Source organism: Neolamprologus multifasciatus, chromosome 17 (genome assembly GCF_963576455.1).
Source record: "Neolamprologus multifasciatus chromosome 17, fNeoMul1.2, whole genome shotgun sequence".
NCBI lineage: Eukaryota > Metazoa > Chordata > Actinopteri > Cichliformes > Cichlidae > Neolamprologus > Neolamprologus multifasciatus.
The window spans coordinates 37,799,175-37,817,322 of record NC_140455.1 but is presented as its reverse complement, the minus strand read 5'-3'; the positions used below and the strand labels follow the sequence as shown (position 1 = coordinate 37,817,322).

At 41.3% G+C, this 18,148-nt stretch overlaps 1 protein-coding gene across 3 annotated transcripts; it reads right to left on the bottom strand.

The window, feature by feature from the left end:
• Positions 1 to 1,851: 1,851 nt before the first annotated feature.
• On the bottom strand, positions 1,852 to 17,203 carry zap70 (zeta chain of T cell receptor associated protein kinase 70). Of its 3 annotated transcripts, none has more exons than XM_085136887.1 (13): positions 16,620 to 17,185; positions 11,058 to 11,524; positions 8,377 to 8,537; positions 8,153 to 8,291; positions 7,993 to 8,077; positions 7,828 to 7,847; positions 7,705 to 7,744; positions 7,138 to 7,339; positions 6,834 to 7,040; positions 4,516 to 4,708; positions 4,032 to 4,172; positions 3,836 to 3,948; positions 1,852 to 2,340 (listed from the first exon to the last, which is right to left on the bottom strand). In XM_085136887.1, the coding sequence occupies exons 1-13, from the start codon at positions 17,056 to 17,058 to the stop codon at positions 2,211 to 2,213; spliced, it is 2,337 nt and encodes a 778-aa protein (XP_084993013.1). In that variant the 5' UTR covers positions 17,059 to 17,185; the 3' UTR covers positions 1,852 to 2,210. The 3 variants fall into 3 exon arrangements, with proteins under 3 accessions (XP_084993013.1, XP_084993014.1, XP_084993015.1); XM_085136888.1 differs by lacking the exon at positions 16,620 to 17,185 and adding an exon at positions 11,807 to 16,612; XM_085136889.1 differs by lacking the exons at positions 1,852 to 2,340; positions 3,836 to 3,948; positions 4,032 to 4,172; ... (1 more) ...; positions 6,834 to 7,040; positions 7,138 to 7,339 and having other exon boundaries at positions 7,416 to 7,847; positions 16,620 to 17,203.
• Between the last annotated feature and the right edge of the window lie 945 nt (positions 17,204 to 18,148).

Here is an 18,148-nt window from a genome sequence, read left to right as displayed (position 1 = left end):
AAAGTAATGGAACTGATTTTTCCACTATATGTGGAGACTTTCATGTTAGCTTTAGTCATTTCATTACATTCCCTCTGACCTAAGAGCAGTTTTCATGTATTAATCACTTACACCTGCTGACCACAAAGTTTCCAGTGAGGGTTTTTTCATTTTACTGTTCGGAAGAATGAGTCCTGCTCTGCCCGTATCCTGATCAGATGTCTCTCTTATGTGGGACTACACGGCGTTTTGATTCTTTGCTCTCCCGTCCTACATCCTGACTCAGTACCTCACAGTTTGCAGTCTGCAGTTTTCTACAATATAGTTTTTACCCAAGCCATGCCACAGAAGGTCAAGCAGGAAAGGTTACAAGTAAAAAAAAAAAAAGCTACAAGTGTTACAGATTTTGAATGAAGTGTCAGTATATACTGAAGAAACGAAATTATTTTTCAGTTTTGCAAAGGAGAAACTATGGCATGAAACGATATGTGCGTATGTGTGCTTATAATAAACAAAAGGTCCTAATCTAGTAACCTGCACAGTTTTAAGCTATATTGGCCAACACTGCTGCTGTAATTAAACGTATAAATATAAATAAACATAAACATATATGAAACTGTCAGACTACACACCAATGTCACTGACATGTCCCATACCGACCCACACAAACACAGCCCCACATTAGGACTAACTTTAAAACAAATCTAAATTTAAGTTAACTCGACATCACACACCTGCTCAGTTATTAGGTAATCTATGATATTTCTTCCTGGTTTGACAGTTTGGGCTCAATCGTCACCCTTTCTAATCGAGTATCTGACACCTTTGTACAACCAAACTCTACAAATAATGGCTAAAAAGCATGTTTGGTGGCAGAACTGTCGCCAAACATTTTTTGTTTCAATCATTTGTTTTTTCTTAAATTACAGTGTATAATATATAGTGTCTTTCAAAGACACTTGAATTGTGTAAATCTGTTTTATGCATTGTGGATGTAAAAGCCCAACAAAGGACAAGGGCTGGAAATTAGCAATACCGTTAAATTCTTTATGAAAAAATATTAAATATATAATAGACTCTGATCATATTATCTATTTATACACACAGCATGCTAATATAGGGTCATAGGGTTTATTTTGTGAAAACCTACTATTATTTTGAAAACTGCTTCATCGACTTCCTTGGACCCTCCAGTGTGGCCTGACGATTCACAAGTACTTCCTCTGATACAGTTTGGGGCCAGCGTGACTAACCTCAGTTTGTTTCTTTCCTAATAAATCGCCGTGTGACGTTTAAATTACTGGCATTGAAACATCAGAGAAAAAATCGATTTAACAAACACACATATTTAAATTCAGAGAACAGTTTTAAACTCAAAGTCTCAAAAAGTCTCATATTAGACTTTCTCATTTTTAATGTTTCTTTTGATTAAAAATGCAGATGTTGGACTCTGCACATACATGTTCAGAGTATTTATAAGAAAGTGTGCATGCACCTCATGTCCAAAGCTCATTTCTGCCTTCCAGTGAAACATCAGCAAATGCTGATGCTTTTATGGAGCATTTTGTTGATACAAATGTCTTTAATTGTAATGTCTTTTGTGTTATGATTGATTTTATGAGACAGATTGCAGAAAACCAGTTGAATGGAGGCTCGTAGTTTTCCCGCCACATCTGTGATAAAGTTACAGATTTTTATTTTTATGGTTTTGGAACATCTGGAACATCTGGAAAAGAACAATTAAGACTTATAATGTCAGACCGTTGTTGTAGCTCCAAGAAAGAAAGAAAAAAAATCACACAGCACTTAAGAATGAATTCAGTCATATCAGCAGATTTATGATAAGTTAATCCACATTTCTCACTCACATAATTAGTTTGTTTCTAGTTTATTAGGCTAAAAACAGTAAAAATGCTGTTGGGTGGAGGCGGACAAAGACGCAGATTTGAATACATGGTTCGATTAAAGTAGCAGAATATAAAATTAGTTTTGTTCAGCAGTATTACGACACTTAACATTCAAACCGCGGCGGACAGAGCGCTTCCTTGCACGGCTGACACACTGAAGTCCGATTTACAAATGCACATTTATTGCCTGTTTAGCTGCGTCGCTTCTGCGGTCAAAGCTGGTCACTGTGCACAGTTCATAAAACACTCTTTGTTTTGGTTGTTTAATGGCCGGTTGAAAGGACGCTTTGTGCAGCGCTGGGACAGAATGTGCCTTTTTTCTGTCTACTTGGTAGGCTTGGGTGCGGCGGCGGCGGCGGCTGCGCCTTCCTCAGGCTTGGCCTTGCCGGATATGGAGTAATGATAACTCCTCATGGCCTCCTCGACCTTCTTGAAGTCAGGACGGTCCTCGTGTCTGTGAGAGAGGAGAGGGGAGGAGCAGAGAGAGGAGGCTGCGATAAATAGAAGTCACAGGATTTTAACAGGATGCGTTGCTTTCTTAATCTGACGCTAAAAAACAAATATTCAAGAGGAAACTGTTTTCATTTAGGAGAGAACGACTGAGGAATATAATGTCGTTAGATCAGAGCAGCCATGCCTGATGTATGAAAACTACATAAGTCATTAACAGAGATGGGCAGTGTAATCAGATTACAGTAACGCGTTACTGTAATCTGATTACACTTTTCAAGTAACGAGTAAAGTAAGGGATTACTGTTGCAAAAACGGTAATTAGATTACCGTTACTTTCCCGTAGGAACGCTGCGTTACTGCGTTACTAAAACCGTGATTTTTTGCGAGAATGTCTCATGACAGTGATGTAAGCGAGTGCGACGTTCGTGACAACAGCTGTGTGCTGATCAACAATGGATCATATATCGAGTGCAGAGAGAGTATGAGCGTGCAGCGTTTAAAGCGTGGAAGTACTGACCTTACTTTGAGTTTGATTCCATAAAAAGTGACAAAAACATTAGTGTCCGTTGTGCGTGGGAAGAAAACTTCTTTTTACAGCGAAAAAAACCCTAAACTTCCAAACAAGCACCGAGTAGCTACGACGTAATGGGAAACTCACAGAGAAACTCGCGGATTCTTCCACTGACCGCTGCACACCTGCACCAGGGTAACCCTCCGCCTACCCCACTCCTGCTTTACAGGTGAAAATAGAGCAACAGGACCGCTAGTCTTTGACTTTATTTATTTTCTGCTGTGTTTTACTTGCATCTATTTGAAAGACTGAGTGTAAACACACAAAATATTTTATTTTATGTGCTGGAATGTGCAGAAAATAGGTTTAAATATTAAACTAATTTCTCCAAGTCAGTGAATGGTTCATGTAATTTTATTTTTGCTTGATGCATAAAGTTAAAAGATTAAAACTAATAAAACAAGTTTTAAAAAGAGACTTTTCCATTTGATTACATTTTGTATGATGATTATGCAGAAAAAGTAGAATTGGGCTGAAAGATCTATCACTTTATCACCTATTCAGGTTGTAAATCATGTTTTTAAAAAGTAACTAAGTAACTAAGTAATTAATTACTTTTGAAAAAAGTGCACATTTGTCATACATATGTTTCAGGTCATCAAACTAATTTTAAATGAGTCTTTTGAGACAAAAACAACAAGAGTAAATACAAAATGCAGATTTTAAACGATTTAAGTATGTTTACTTTATTCAGGGGAAAAAGCTCCAAACCTACAGACCCTGCGTGAAAGACTAACTGCTCCCTAAAGCATTAACGGTGTGTTCAAGCATCTCAGTTGGATTTGAGCTCGGACTTTGAATGGACCGTTTCTTTCCCAGTTTGTTTCTTATTGTGGAAACATGAACTCTTGTTGTGCATACATACAGACAACCTCTGTTTATGCCTCTCTTGTATAACGCACACACAAGACCATCGGTTTCTCACTTGTATGTCCAGCACTCTTTCATCAGTGTATATACTCGCTCTGGACACGCTGCCGGACAATCCATGCGGCTCCCGTTCTCAATGAAGCGGATCACGTCGGGTCCTTTCATTTTCTGGAGAACAAATTCAAACGCAGGCAGCGTGAGCTCTGGGATCACGTCATGCTTTGATAACCTCCTGCAGTAATCTGTCTTACCTTGTAGGGTTTCCCTCCGTAGGAGAACGCCTCCCACATGGTGACACCGAAACTCCACACGTCGCTTTTGCTGGAGAATTTGTGGAAGAGTATACATTCTGGTGCGTACCACTTGAGCGGCCATTTACCCGCAGTACGAGCCTGTGGACACAACGTTTATGATGGTAAGAAGCACGCCAAGGACTCGGCCAGAGCAAGCAAACATCGGCGATGGTATTTAGGAGTGAAGGATTGCTACATCCACTCCAGATATGGGTCAGTAAACCAGTAAAATGGAAATCAATTGAGTGTTTAGTTCAAACAGGGCACCTGACACATTTTTGTCAATAACAGCTAATTACTGTTTGCACATTGTGAGGTCAGCAACTCCCAGAAGGGCAATCCATCTGAGACATACTCTCTGTTTGCACGCACCGGACTCTAATCACTCTGTATTCTGCAACTTTGTCTTGCGGTGCAACAATATTAAAAAAATCGTGAGTACTTTGTAGTAGTTGTCATCTGCTCCCAGCGCCTTGGAGAGGCCAAAGTCGCTGATTTTGGCGAACTGTTGATTGACCAGCAGGACGTTGCGAGCCGCTAAATCTCTGTGCACAAAGTTCTTCTCCTCCAGATACTTCATGCCCATCGACACCTGGTGCATCAGGTTCACAATGTTCTCCACCGATACCGTATCCCTGCGAGGACAAACGTCCAGAGAAACAAAGCATTAGGATATTTTTAGTACACAAATGTAGTTTTTTCCTAAGACAGCTGGGATGGGCTCCAGCTGCAGCCCCTGAACCTGGACTGGAAAAGCAGAAGTAAATAGATGGACAGACGATCGATGATGATGATGACACAAAACTCCTTTTGATGCAACAAAACACTGAATATTATTGCAGTTTTAAGTATCCAGAAACCTTCAAATGAAGCAGCCTGAAAAATGAACCATCCTAAGTTTGAGTCTTTAAGACAGAAGTGGGCAACTCCAGGTGAGGTTTTAGATCTCACCCTGGGTCAACACACCTGAATCAATTTATTAGTTCATTACCAGGCCTCTGGAGAACTTCAAGACATGTTCAGGAGGTCAATTAGCTGTAATCAGCTGTGTTGGATCAAGGACCTGCAGAACACCGGCCCTCGAGGCCTGGAGTTGGACACCCCTGCCTTAAGACATATTTGGAGTTTTGGAATCACCCATCTCTCCATTTTCTGCTGCTTTTCCAGCTCCGAGTCATGGGGGCAACAGTCTGAGCTGAAACGCCTCATCCAGATGTTCAGGGCAAATACAGAGGTGTTGGCAAAATGTGAGCTCTGTCCTGGTTCTGCCTCAGGGCCTTCACCTGGGAGGACATACCCAAAACACCTCACCTAGGATGACTCTCAGCTGGACAAGCTTGTGCGTGTCATTCCGCTGCTCTTTTATTTATCTCTAATATCTCTATTGACTGGATTTGAGTTATAGGCTGCTGTTTGCTTTACTTAAGTCTTGGAAAGAGTGAAGGTGGCTATTAAAAATGTTATCTGGCACTAAAGCAAACACATAACCTAAAGGACATGTAAAATCACATCCCCATGTTCCAACTTCTGCCCTTCGAGAGGTGCTGCTGTCCACACAGAGTACGGTCTTGCCTGCTCTCCTATAAAATTAAGATGTAAGAAAGCGTTCGTTCACTTTTGTTGTTCTGTATTTATTCCGTCGTAACGTGACAGTGCTGAGAATACGTGGAGCTGCCACATGAAAAAGAACGGCCTCATAAAGATGAGAAATGTCTTGGACGAACAGATTGTCTGATTCATTCCTCATCGGCATGTCATGGCGAGGACTTCTGCAGTGTCAGTATCAGAATCCACCTGAGAAGTACAGACTTGTACTAGGATGCACTTTGAGGGCTCACCTTGAATAGAAGGGGGTTATAGTAGCACCCCTCTGTTTACTATTTACCACGTAGAAGATCTGAGTTCTTTGAGATGAAGTAAGATTATTCACATCGACATGTTTTGATCTTTGTTACAGCTGAAAGATTTCTATGCATGAAACTGACTGACCCTAAACCACAGCCCTGTTTGGTGCAAAACCCATCCTGGGGCAGTGCATGTCTGTGGGAGCTGTTAGGGTCACACTGACATGTATGTGAATTTACTTTGATTTTTGTAAAGTCAGAGCGTTTTCTGATCTGACTCTACACACGCTATATAGGATTTGTAAGGATCTGAGTGTCATGAAAAATAATTCCCACAGTATAGATGTGATAATCCTCGTGCCCTATCATGTTTATATCATGAATTTCATCCAGATTTATTTGCACATGTAAGAGTAGGAAGAGAATATATACGTATACATACATATGTCATGCTCGTTATAGTAAGATGTTGGTTTTTTTATATAAAAATATGTAAATCAGACCTTAATCAATCTCCTAGTTACACTCCTAAAACTGAAATCTCACTATTGTTGGTTTAAAAAATCCTCTGAAGTTTTTTATTCACTAAAGATTTTTTTTAAAGGTTTACTTGAGTATTTTGTGCTATTTCAACAAAATACTGTGTTTTTTGGATTTACTTCAAAAAATGTACAATGAATGTGAAACATTAAAGCAATATATAAAATATATAAAATATATGAAATAAATACGTAACTAATAAATAAATGAAATAAAAAATAATCAAAAGTTATGTTAAGCGGTTCCACCCAACTGTGCTGCAGGTTAGGATAACTCCTAAGAAGCTGACTCAAAGAAAAACCAGAGTTTACCAATAAATAAATAAATAAAACAACTTTTTTTAAGCGCAACTACAAAAAGTTAAAGATGAACTTACTTTTTGGAGGAGAGGAATTTGTTCAGCGGCCCGGCAGAAGCCATCTCCATGACCAGCATCAGACAGTCTGCGTTGCACAGGCCGAGCATGCGCACGATGAACGGGTTACTCAGCTGGTGCATGATCTCTGCCTCCCTCATCATCTCCTCCTTCACCAGCTTCTCGTTGTCGTTCTTCAGCACCTTGACGGCCACGTCTATCTGACCCCTGAATCCAAACAAAACACAGGCAGCGACATCAGTAGACGCACGCCGCACGGATAGGTACGGCTCAGCGTCTGTTTTTAAAACGTTCGGCTCCTCACGATTCTGTTTTGAAGACTCCCTTCTTGACACAGCCAAAGTTCCCAGAGCCGAGCTCCACCTCGTCGTCCATCAGCAGGTCGGACCTCTGGATGTTGAACCTCTTGATATCATTGGGGTTGTGATACGGGTTGAATCCATTGCAGTCCATGGGGAGAAGGTCGTGGTCTTCGGGCACAGTAGTCTTTTTGACCACTGGAAGAGCTGCAAAGTACAAATTGCACACAATAAATTGCACGTACTCTGTTTGTAGATATAATGTGCAAAACATTTCAAACTTGAAGGTTTTACATCCAAAATCACGTATCAGAGTCTAAAACATGACGCACTTGTATAAATTAATTACCCAGTGATGTATTAACTGGACACTGTTACTGAGCAATTACATTTTTTAACTCACAACCTTTAAACACAGCGCTCGGCATGCAGTTATAATCTATCAGATTTCAGTCTTCCTTCTACGACTGATTGTGTAATTGTGAGTTTTTTATTTGAACGCATCCTCGCAGGAACAGCCATCGCAGTCTATGCTCAATGCTGCCTGTGTGTTTGCACTGCCGGCTACCGACCTCGAGGTGGCGGTGTGTATCCATTGGCGCCGCGTGGCCTCTGAAAGGAATGACAAAGAAATAAATCTTAGAGGGTGAAGACGTGCGCTGACTTGAACAGTGCAGGATGTACCGACTACTTACTCCGGGAAGACTGGGCGTCTCTGAAAAATTACAGGAGAATTTCATTAGTGAATAGAATCAAAAAAGGACGTCGCGTATTATATTATTCATATTGTGAATAAACTACAATATAAACTGCAAATTCAGGCTGAGATATGATTTAAAAAAGGAAAGATTGGTCAGTACTTTCAACAGCAGCTTTGCCGTTAACACACGCCTCTCCGAGAACGGTTACAAGGCCATCAGGTTTCATCTTCAGATACTCCACCAGCTGAACATTGAGAATACGTTTAGTTTAAGCCAGAAAAACGACACAAAGACAAAGAAAAAGAGCTTGAGGACCGACCTGCCAGACTGTGTCGAACTTTGTTCCCTCAGGCATCGAGAATTTCCCCGACTTGTCCTGGAGGATCTGATAGTGGTACACTGTTTTCCCGTACATCATGGAGAGAGCGTAAGTACCAGACTCCTCTCTGTCTCTCATTCTGAGGAACAAAACACACATAAATGCAAAATCTTTACCCAACAAACAAACACAGCAGGCTTTTTTAAAAAGAAGCAAAAACTTACAGAAACTTGCCGTCCGGCTGTGCTCCCGAGTAAAGCCGCCTCTCGCCCTCGTGGCGGGAGATTTTGCCGTGGTACCAAGGCATTTTCTCATGGGCTGTAGTTGCGATCAGCTTCTCGAGCTGAGGAGCTTGACTGATGATGGCCTGCTCCATGGCTTCGCCCTGAACCGGAAAAATGATCACATTCAGAAGCCGCGCGTTATCTCTGTGTTTTGCAATAATGACTTTTGATCTAAAATTACGAGGAGGACTGCACCGCAGCTCGCTGGCGTTTCTGAATTTGCTCACGCTGGGTGTCAAATGCGGTGGAAGGTGGTGCATGAGAAGAAGAGAGGGAACGTTATGACCAGAGATGGGTAACGCGTTACTGTAATCCGATTACTTTTTTCAGGTAACGAGTAAAGTAAGGGATTACTATTGCAAAAACGGTAATTAGATTACCGTTACTTTCCCGTAGGAACGCTGCGTTACTGCGTTACTAAAACCGTGATTTTTTTTGCGAGAATGTCTCATGACAGTGACGTAAGCGAGTGCGACGTTCGTGACAACAGCTGTGTGCAGATCAACAATGGATCATATATCGAGTGCAGAGAGAGTATGAGCGTGCAGCGTTTAAAGCGTGGAAGTACTGACCTTACTTTGAGTTTGATTCCATAAAAAGTGACAAAAACATTAGTGTCCGTTGTGCGTGGGAAGAAAACTTCTTTTTACAGCGAAAAAAACCCTAAACTTCCAAACAAGCACCGAGTAGCTACGACGTAATGGGAAACTCACAGAGAAACTCGCGGATTCTTCCACTGACCGCGGCACACCTGCACCAGGGTAACCCTCCGCCTACCCCACTCCTGCTTTACAGGTGAAAATAGAGCAACAGGACCGCTAGTCTTTGACTTTATTTATTTTCTGCTGTGTTTTACTTGCATCTATTTGAAAGACTGAGTGTAAACACACAAAATATTTTATTTTATGTGCTGGAATGTGCAGAAAATAGGTTTAAATGTTAAACTAATTTCTTCCAGTCAGAGAATGTTGCAGATAATTTAATTTTTACTTGATGCATAAAGTTAAAAGATTAAAACTAATAAAACAAGTTTTAAAAAGAGACTTTTCCATTTGATTACATTTTGTATGATGGATTATGCAGAAAAAGTAGAATTGGGCTGAAAGATCTATTACTTTATCACCTATTCAGGTTGTAAATCGTGTTTTTAAAAAGTAACTAAGTAACTAAGTAATTAATTACTTAGTTACTTTTGAAAATAAGTAATCAGTTAAGTAACAGGATTACTTTTTTGGGGAAGTAATCGGTAATTAGTTACTGATTACTTTTTTCAAGTAACTTGACCAACACTGGTTATGACACTCGAGCTGCAGGCGAATTCTGCGTAGACGTGGAGCCAGTTTGGCTCTTCGGTTGTATCAACGGTGTCAAAAAGATACTGATGGTTGTTTGTGACAGGTTACTGGAGGAGGCACAAGTGAAAATGCTCTTTTTAGCTTCAGTCTTGTTGACTAATTCTTTCAGTGCTGTCATCTCAGACCCTCGTGGGTCCACCTGGCCTGTCTTTTCTTTCCAGTTACCTGCTCACTTTGTTCCTATTCCCCCATCTTGACTCTTTACTTTAGCTTCTACCGTCTGTCTCGTACTTTTGGTTCTCGTTTCTAAGAACTGTAGCTTGTTAGTGCAACTACTTTCCCCAGGCCACAGAAAGCTTCAGAGGAACTGAGAGCTCCTACCTGTGTTCCTACTTGAGGAAAGGTTTGGAGAGATTGTGTGTGGGCAAAGTTTCTCCCACTCCACCAAAAAAGTCCCTTCAGAAATGTCAGTTAAACCAGACTCAAACATACGGCTTGTGGGGAAGACCTTTCCCCGAGTTAGAGTCGGATCAGAGAAGAAGGTGACAACTTCAAACTTCTCGTTGTATTTGCAGAGAGAGATTAAGAAGGGAGGGATTGTCCGAGTCCGAGGTCTGGGCCGTCACAAGTTTTTAAAAAGTTTAAAGTCTACCTGACGCTGCCACCACTGATCTTTACCTTTGAACACTTTGTTTCTTTATAACGACATTCACTGACTGATGTGGGAAAACTGACACATGTTGGTAAGATTACTGATTTTTGATAAGACACCTCATGTTGTTGTTTTTTAAATAGTGGCTCATTAAATGTGAAGGTTTCTCAGACGTAGGTGAACTTTTTAAAAAAATATCTACATGTCAATACAGAAGTGGAAAGTTTTATCTGTACAGCTGCTATCAAATAACCACAAAAAAACAAAATGGAAATTTTTGCTTACAGGCGAAAACATTTATCAGATCACAAATTTTTTTTTTGTATAAATTTTTCACCCATCAGCAGATTATTTGGTTTATTTGCTATATTTTGCAGTGCGATGAGGGCGCAAAATATAACGACTGAAGAATCACTTTGACTGCACAGCGGGCTGGATGCAGACATCAAAACTATCTCCATGAGCAGAAGTCAGCACATTTGCATGGTTCATTTTTGTAAAAGAAACAACAACAGTAGCTTGTTAGGAAGACATTTAAACATATTCAATATCACAGAAAAGTAATTATAGCTAAAAAATGAACTTTTCTCTGAAATGCTCAGGTAAAGTACAAGTAGCTCAAAACTCCACCCTACAAGGTTATTTTCTTTTTCTAAACTCTTCAGCCGGCTCACCTCCAGATTCCAGGTCTGCTTCACGTACTCCCTCAGCATGTTTTCTCTCAGACTGTCAAACACGCCTTGCTTGATCGGCGTATCCGGGGAGCGCAGACACGGCTTCTTCAGGAGGCACACCAGGCCGTCGGAGTCTTTGCTGTAAAACTCGCAGAGCTCTGCGGGGCCACAGTGAGGCTTCCCTCCTGTGATGCAGTAAGTCCCGTTAAGCTGTTTCTCGACGGAGTAATGGTGGAACTCCAGGTTCCACACGATAGACAAGACGTAGCCGCCCAGACTGCGGAGACACTGTCGCAGCAAGAAGAGGCCGTCGGACATCCCGGCCAGCTTCAGGTGCTGCTCGGCCTCCGAGCGACTGATGCTGCCGTAGAAGAAAGGCAGCTCGGCCGCAGGGTCGATGGACATGGTGAGACCTGGTGAAAGTTGACCTGGCCTTGAAGTCCTGGATGTAATCAGTGAGAGAGAAACTAGAGAGACAGAGAGGAGGGAGGGGGGGGACATTTCTTTGAGAAAACTGACCAATGGCACAGATTTAAACAAATTTGCCACCTCTGACCGCTCGGCTTTTTTCGTTTCTGCCTCCTCCACTCACAGCCAGATCAATGCAACTTTCTAATTTACCAAATTACAAATACAAGTTGGTGGGAATACAGCTTCAAAATGGACAACACTAGAATCAGTGCTACAAAAAGCTACAAAAAAGCCCCAAAAGACACACACACACACACAACCGCCCTGGATAAGCTCACCTTCCCTTCCCAGCTGTGTTACACTGGGATCTACAACAAACCCAACAGAGCTGCGCTTCTCAGGAGCCTGACACGTACAAGTGAGGAGACATATGTGGGGATGTGACACTTAGCGTGAGGCACCCACACTTTGAGACTGCATAAAGTTTGCAGGTTAACAAAGTGATGACACAAGCCACAACAGGAAGTCGCAGTCCGCCCTCACAGCCTCCTTTCTCCAGCGTGTCGCTCTTCCGTTGAACAGGTGCTGTACGGTTACAGAACATTCCCTCTGCTTTAAAACTCACAGTTTTTTCATCTTATGGAACAAAAAAACAGATCAAAGTATCGTTACTGTAACGAGCGTGTGCGCGATGAGAAGCGCTGGTACTCGGTTGACTTTATTGTGAACGGGAGTAAGGACAAGTTTAAAATCAAAAGGGTTTCGACTGCAGCGTGGAACGGTTACGCGACAACAAGCAGAAGATGTTTGAGATAAAGAGGGAAATCGACAGCGATCACAAGACGTCACACGCGTCAGCTCAGAAAACCCAGAAAGGAAATGATCGGAAATGAAGAGAAAGATCGAGATTTCATGAAGACACGCTGCTGCTCTCCTGAGCTCTGCTTCGATTTGGGAGTAAATAAAGACGAGAAGCACATTTAAACAAAGCGAACTGATACGTGATTGTCTTTGTCTTATTCTCACTATGTGTCCATCAGTTTCATTTCTTCATATCAGTGAAGACTTCACCCCCTCACAAAAGAGTGCAGTTTTTATAATGATGAAATTAGAAACCTGAAACCTGACATACACAGCATGTGCCAGGTTACTTACAGTAAAACAGGAGGTGTGATTACCAAAGGTATGCTGCAAAATAAAAGCTGGCAAATCTACTGCAATTTAACTTCTTACACCGTAACATATAACATGTTTTTAAACACTATGTGAAATAAAAAGTGCAAAACCTCAGCTTCCTGGTTATATACCTGAGCTGCTTCCCACATCAACAGTGGACAACCAAACAGCAACATACGACTGCCACAAGAAACCAGGTTTTACTGCAGCATGACCTCCAAAACGCCACAACAAAGACCAGACCCTACAGTGTGGACATGAGCGGCAATGCCGGAGCGCTTCATGATCTGCACCTAAAAGCTGTTGATTTTAATCAGTATGGATGTGCAGCACATGGAAAACTGCTTTTTCTATGAATGGAGACTAACTGTTCATGCATTTATTCAACTTCTGCACCACCTAATCCGATCTCAACACACGGGAATAACTATTATGGAGTTTATTTTTATTTTTAATGCAGAAAGGTGTTTATCTTTTTGCTGTCATTTCACTTTGACTTTTTTTTTACCCCATTCTGCTTAGATTTAGTGTGCAAATTTGCTTATTGCATTATTTTATATGAATGTACATTTAATTATTTTATTTTAGACTGCTTTGACAGCCAAATATGCAATTTAAAGGCATCAACTTGAGCTCCATGTAAGCACTTTCTGATATTTTATAGATAAACAATCAATGACTTGCATCTTGTTTGTGTATGTGTTGAGAAAGGAGGTCTACTCCTGTAAAAAGTCTATAAATGGATGCAAGTGACTCTATTCTTTTTCCCCACTTCTCATTTAAATTCCCCCTACACTGTGGGGCGTTTAAGTGGGTAGGGTGGTGATACATCAGCTCAAAATTTATGATCAACTCCTGTGATATTTCTTGAGCAAACTGAAAGGGAAAGTGAATTTAATAACAAACCCCCTTTAACAGACCGTGACAAGCATATTAGCCATGCTGCTGTAATTTACGACCAAACTAACCAAAACACTGATGGCTTTCCAACAAAACATTAAAACGTCCAACAACAGATGAAGCCAAGTCCCGGCTCTGCGTGTGCTCTTTATAAACTAAGAGTTTGGTGCTTTCTTTCTTTTTTCTCCGCCCTGCCTCTTTTTATTTAACAAAAACAAAGACTGGCGGGAGATGAGGCGACACATGGCACGGTTCCTGAGCCGAGCTTTGAACCCACACTGTTGCGGGGTGTCTTTCATGCAGCGCCCGGGACTAACACACAGAAACTGTTTGCATGCAGTGTATAAATCCCTCTGATGTGCAAAGAATAGTTTGGTACAAGAGTGTTGCAGAGTAAGCAGATAGTGATTGACCCAATGAGTGGTGGAAAAGAAAGAGTCCTATGAGTCACTCTGTTTTCAGCAAGCCGAGGAGTCGACGCGAGATCTCGAGGCCTGAACGCTCGTTTTCCACTGAGAACAGAGAGGAAGTTTTCTGGTGTGAGAGTAAATGCAATTAAATATGAAGCAAAAACCTGATTGTGTTTGCCATTTGGTCAAACTCGTCTGTTCTCGGCAGACTCGCAGCTCCAGGTTATCGTTTTAGATGGCAGTGATAATGGGGTTTTTTGTGACAGAGCGAAACGAAACACGGCGGCCATTATGATCTTTCCGGTGGGTTCACCATTTCTATCTTGTCATAATGGCTAACTCGCCACAACATTATGTGCTTGGATGCACGAGCTTCGACAGACTATGCGAATACTTTGACATCTTCAAACCATTTGCGCTCGGATAAAAGCGACGAGCTCGAGCTTTTAAAGGCGACCTCACGCAAGCGTCAAGTGTTTATTCAAGTAAACCACAGTTAGGAAGCGTAAACATTAGCAGCAGAAACACATTCGACATAAAGGCAGAGCAGCGTTTAGAGCTGACAGCGTTATGTGCTCATGTTTAGCGTTTACAGTCCTCAACTTTTTTTTTAGCTGTGTGCATTAGCGTGCTAACACGTGCTAACACATGCTAATACATGCTAATGTGAAGGAAGAACTAAACGAGGAAGAAGATGGGGATGTCGTTGACAAAAGTGAAGAGGACTTGAATTTTTTTAAACAGTTTTTGCTGAAATATTTAAAAAATAATTAAAAAAAAAAAACCCAACCCCATTGTGGCCTCTGGACCCAGATAGCAGGGCTATTTATGGCTCGCTAGCAAATGCTACGTAAGCTAGATCTGGCCTAATACTCCAGAGACAAGCTTGACATCTGTCCCCCCAAGCCTCATGTGGTCCAGCTGTCACAACACACCTGTAATCTGACCCATATAAGATGAACCAGGGGCTTCTGGCCCACAGAAAACCTGGAAAATGATCATTTATTGCAAAGAAAAGCTAGCACGTCATCACAGTCACTGTTATTCTTCACAGTACTTTTCTCAGATGTTTCAGTCTGATGCGGGGTAACCAAGTACAGCTACAGATTTTAGAAAAATAAACCATTTGTGTAATATTTGTGTTACTGAGTGTAAACTCCTCCTCGGCTCATTTAAACAGCAGAAATATTAATATGTGGGCACAGTCACAGTGTTGAAGTGGGGAACCCGACAAGAGGCAGAAACGTGCTTGGTGTAAACAGCGATCAGTCAAATATCTGCTTAACTGGCTGCTGAGAACAACATGACAAAAAGCAAATCACCAGAACACTGTTGGTCCTTATCACGCACGAACGCACCAGCGTGAGCTCAGAGAGTCGATGTGCCTCTCTGTTTTCTGTAGATTACCCACTGATATTAAATCAAGAGCATAGCAGTGATAACTATTTAGAGTTTTTAGGTCATAATTATTTTCTTTGTGATATCAGGAAGTTAGCTCATGGCTGTGTAACTCGAAGCATTCCTCCGTACATACATCAATGCGCGAGACTGTGTAGGCACCTCAAAACAGACAATGTGCCCTTTAACTGTCACATATGAAATTATTTTTCCAACAAAACTGAGCGAGCGTTCGAAGCGTGTAGGTGGAGATGGATAAGAAAGTGCATCTGAAATCAGGAGCCCAAATGCCCCAAAGTGAATCATTATTTCCTGAATCAGTGGAAAAAAGTTGTTGTTAGATCCTGTTATCTGCTTTATGTTTTCCAACGTCTGTACAGCACCTGGAAAATAACCTGACAAGATGTGATTAAATCACATTAACTGTTCTGGCCTACCTCAGGTAGGATTCACAAGCATTCAAAGAGAGATTTTTACTCCTCTTAACAATAACTCTACTTTGATTTCTGTTCACTATAATGAGCGTTTGTGTCAACCGTGTCTTTATCCAAAAATAAAACATGCTAAAACTCTGAACAGAGCCCGTTCTGCACGTAAAAATTCAGCTTCTGCTCGTCCAAACCAGACACATGTAGCAGATATGCCTCAGTGCACCACCCAAAATACATCCAGTCATTTTAAGAACAGTTACAAGGGATCACAGACACACACGGACCTCTTGGGTGTCTTAAAACCTCCACCATTTTTTTTTGGTTTTCTATTCCAAGTCGCAATGAAAGCAGCTATTTATGTTTTGAGCATGTAATGACTGCTTTTCTGAGCCAGAGCAACAATGCCGCGGCCGACTGCGGTGCACGCACTCTTTTATTCTCCTTTTTTTCGACTGTTTCTATATAGTTGTGAATATGAAACAAACTTCAGTTGGAATTAGATTTAACTGATCGATTAGATCTTGTTGGACTGAAATCATCAAAAACTTTGTAAATGAATAGCTAAACTACATTTTCACGTGTTTCATGGCCTCATGTTGCTATTAAATCAACGTTTACTCAAATATGTGAATTCTCGAGCACATCAGCTTTTTGCCTGTATAACTGCACTACAGCAACTTCTCAGGCTCAGACTTCAGGTCGTCTTACTTTCACCCACCTTACTGGGCTGTTGTGTTTTTCCACACAAGACACAAGCATATACATAAGTGTAACTAACCAGTTTAACCAATACGACACAGTCTGTTGTTACATAATCAGATATAAAACCTACTTACACTGTTGTTCCAGGCAGACGCAGAGCGGTGTTGTTGCTTCAGAGGCAAAGATATATCTGTTGATCTGACAGAAATGTAAGGTGCTGTGAAGACGCGAGGGTGTAGAGACAATGACACACACAAACACAAACCCACACACAGGCAAAACGGCAAATGGCATGCGTGGAGGGCTGATTTCAGTTTGACTGTCTCCACTGAGTCTCTCAGTTAAGTTAAATCCCAGCTGATGTATTACAATCTGTACAGCGCCATGTCTGAATATGCAAAACAGTGAATTAATATTAGAAGAATAAACCAGCATTTTTGGGGAGTTACTCTTTTTTGCGTTTGAGATGAAAACGATTTGGTCTGCTGGTTGAACTCGAGTCAGGATGCACTTACTTAGCCCATAAACAAAGGGAAAGAGATTCCTCTGTCCATAGAATAAAAAAACTAACATCTTACATGTTAAAGGTCAAAAATTTACATGCTCGATCGTCTTTGTCTTCTGCACTTCTGCACTTCTGCATCAGCCTAACGGCCCCAGGCTGGTGTTAGTCACCGACCGTCTGCCGCTTCATGCTCGTGGTGGTCTGAGTAGGCTTTTGCACATCTTGCCCTAAACCTACATCTAAGGATGCCTGATTATTAATTAATTAGGCATCCTTAGATGATCCTCGTTCTTCGAGCAGTCTTCTCTTCATGTTGCAATCATCCTATTTATTCATACAAAGTCAGCCATGCAAAAGCTGTACAATAGCAAGTGGTGGTTTTACACAAGGCGCTGACCTATTTTTCAGCACCTGTAGATAGATGACATTTGACCATCATGAGTTTCCCCTTGTTTACGGTGCAATGCTCCGTCTGTTTATCTGTTTTTGTATTTCACATTCTGACATGACAGCTGAACACGTGCAGTCAGCTGGCACTGTCCGATGAAGTGATAGGATTTAAATATAAAGAGTGGAGACAGCAGAAAAGACGGCCAGGTGCTGTCTGAAATGAACATGTTTACAATATATACAAAACACTTTATATCGATAGTCTTTTAGATGAATTGTTAAAATTATAAAATACATTAAAGGTTAAAAGTCATAGCTAGGGTAACAGTAACCCCTTCCTGATTTCAAATACAAAAGGCAGTTTTTGGGGTGGCTGTGGTCGTGTGATGGTCTCGGGTTGCTTTGCTGCTTCAGGGAGACTTGCTGTAATTGATGGAACCTGGATTCTGCTGGAGGATGTCCAGCCATCACTCGGGTTATGCAGCAGGTCAGTGATCCGAAACACATCAGGAAGTTTACCTCTGAATGACTAAAGCAAAAGAGGTTTTGGAGAGGCCTAGTCAAAGTCCGGACTCAAATCCGATTGAGATGTGTTAGCATGACCTTAAACAAGCTTTTCGTGTTTTAAAATCCTCTAATGTGGCTGAATTCAAACAATTCTACAAAGAAGATTTGGCGAAGAATTCCTCCACAGTGATGTAAAAGACTCATTGTCAGTTATCACCAGAGATGGGTAACGCGTTACTGTAATGCGATTACTTTTTTCAA

Excerpts from the sequence above, each read along its gene's own strand:
- zap70 (XM_085136887.1), bottom strand. The coding sequence starts at position 17,058 with ATGTTAGTTTTTTTATTCTATGGACAGAGGAATCTCTTTCCCTTTGTT. Across the intron at positions 8,078-8,152 it reads AGTTCGACACAGTCTGGCAG|CTGGTGGAGTATCTGAAGAT; the intron begins GTCGGTCCTCAA and ends CTCAATGTTCAG. Across the intron at positions 7,340-7,704 it reads ATACACACCGCCACCTCGAG|CTCTTCCAGTGGTCAAAAAG; the intron begins GTCGGTAGCCGG and ends TGTACTTTGCAG.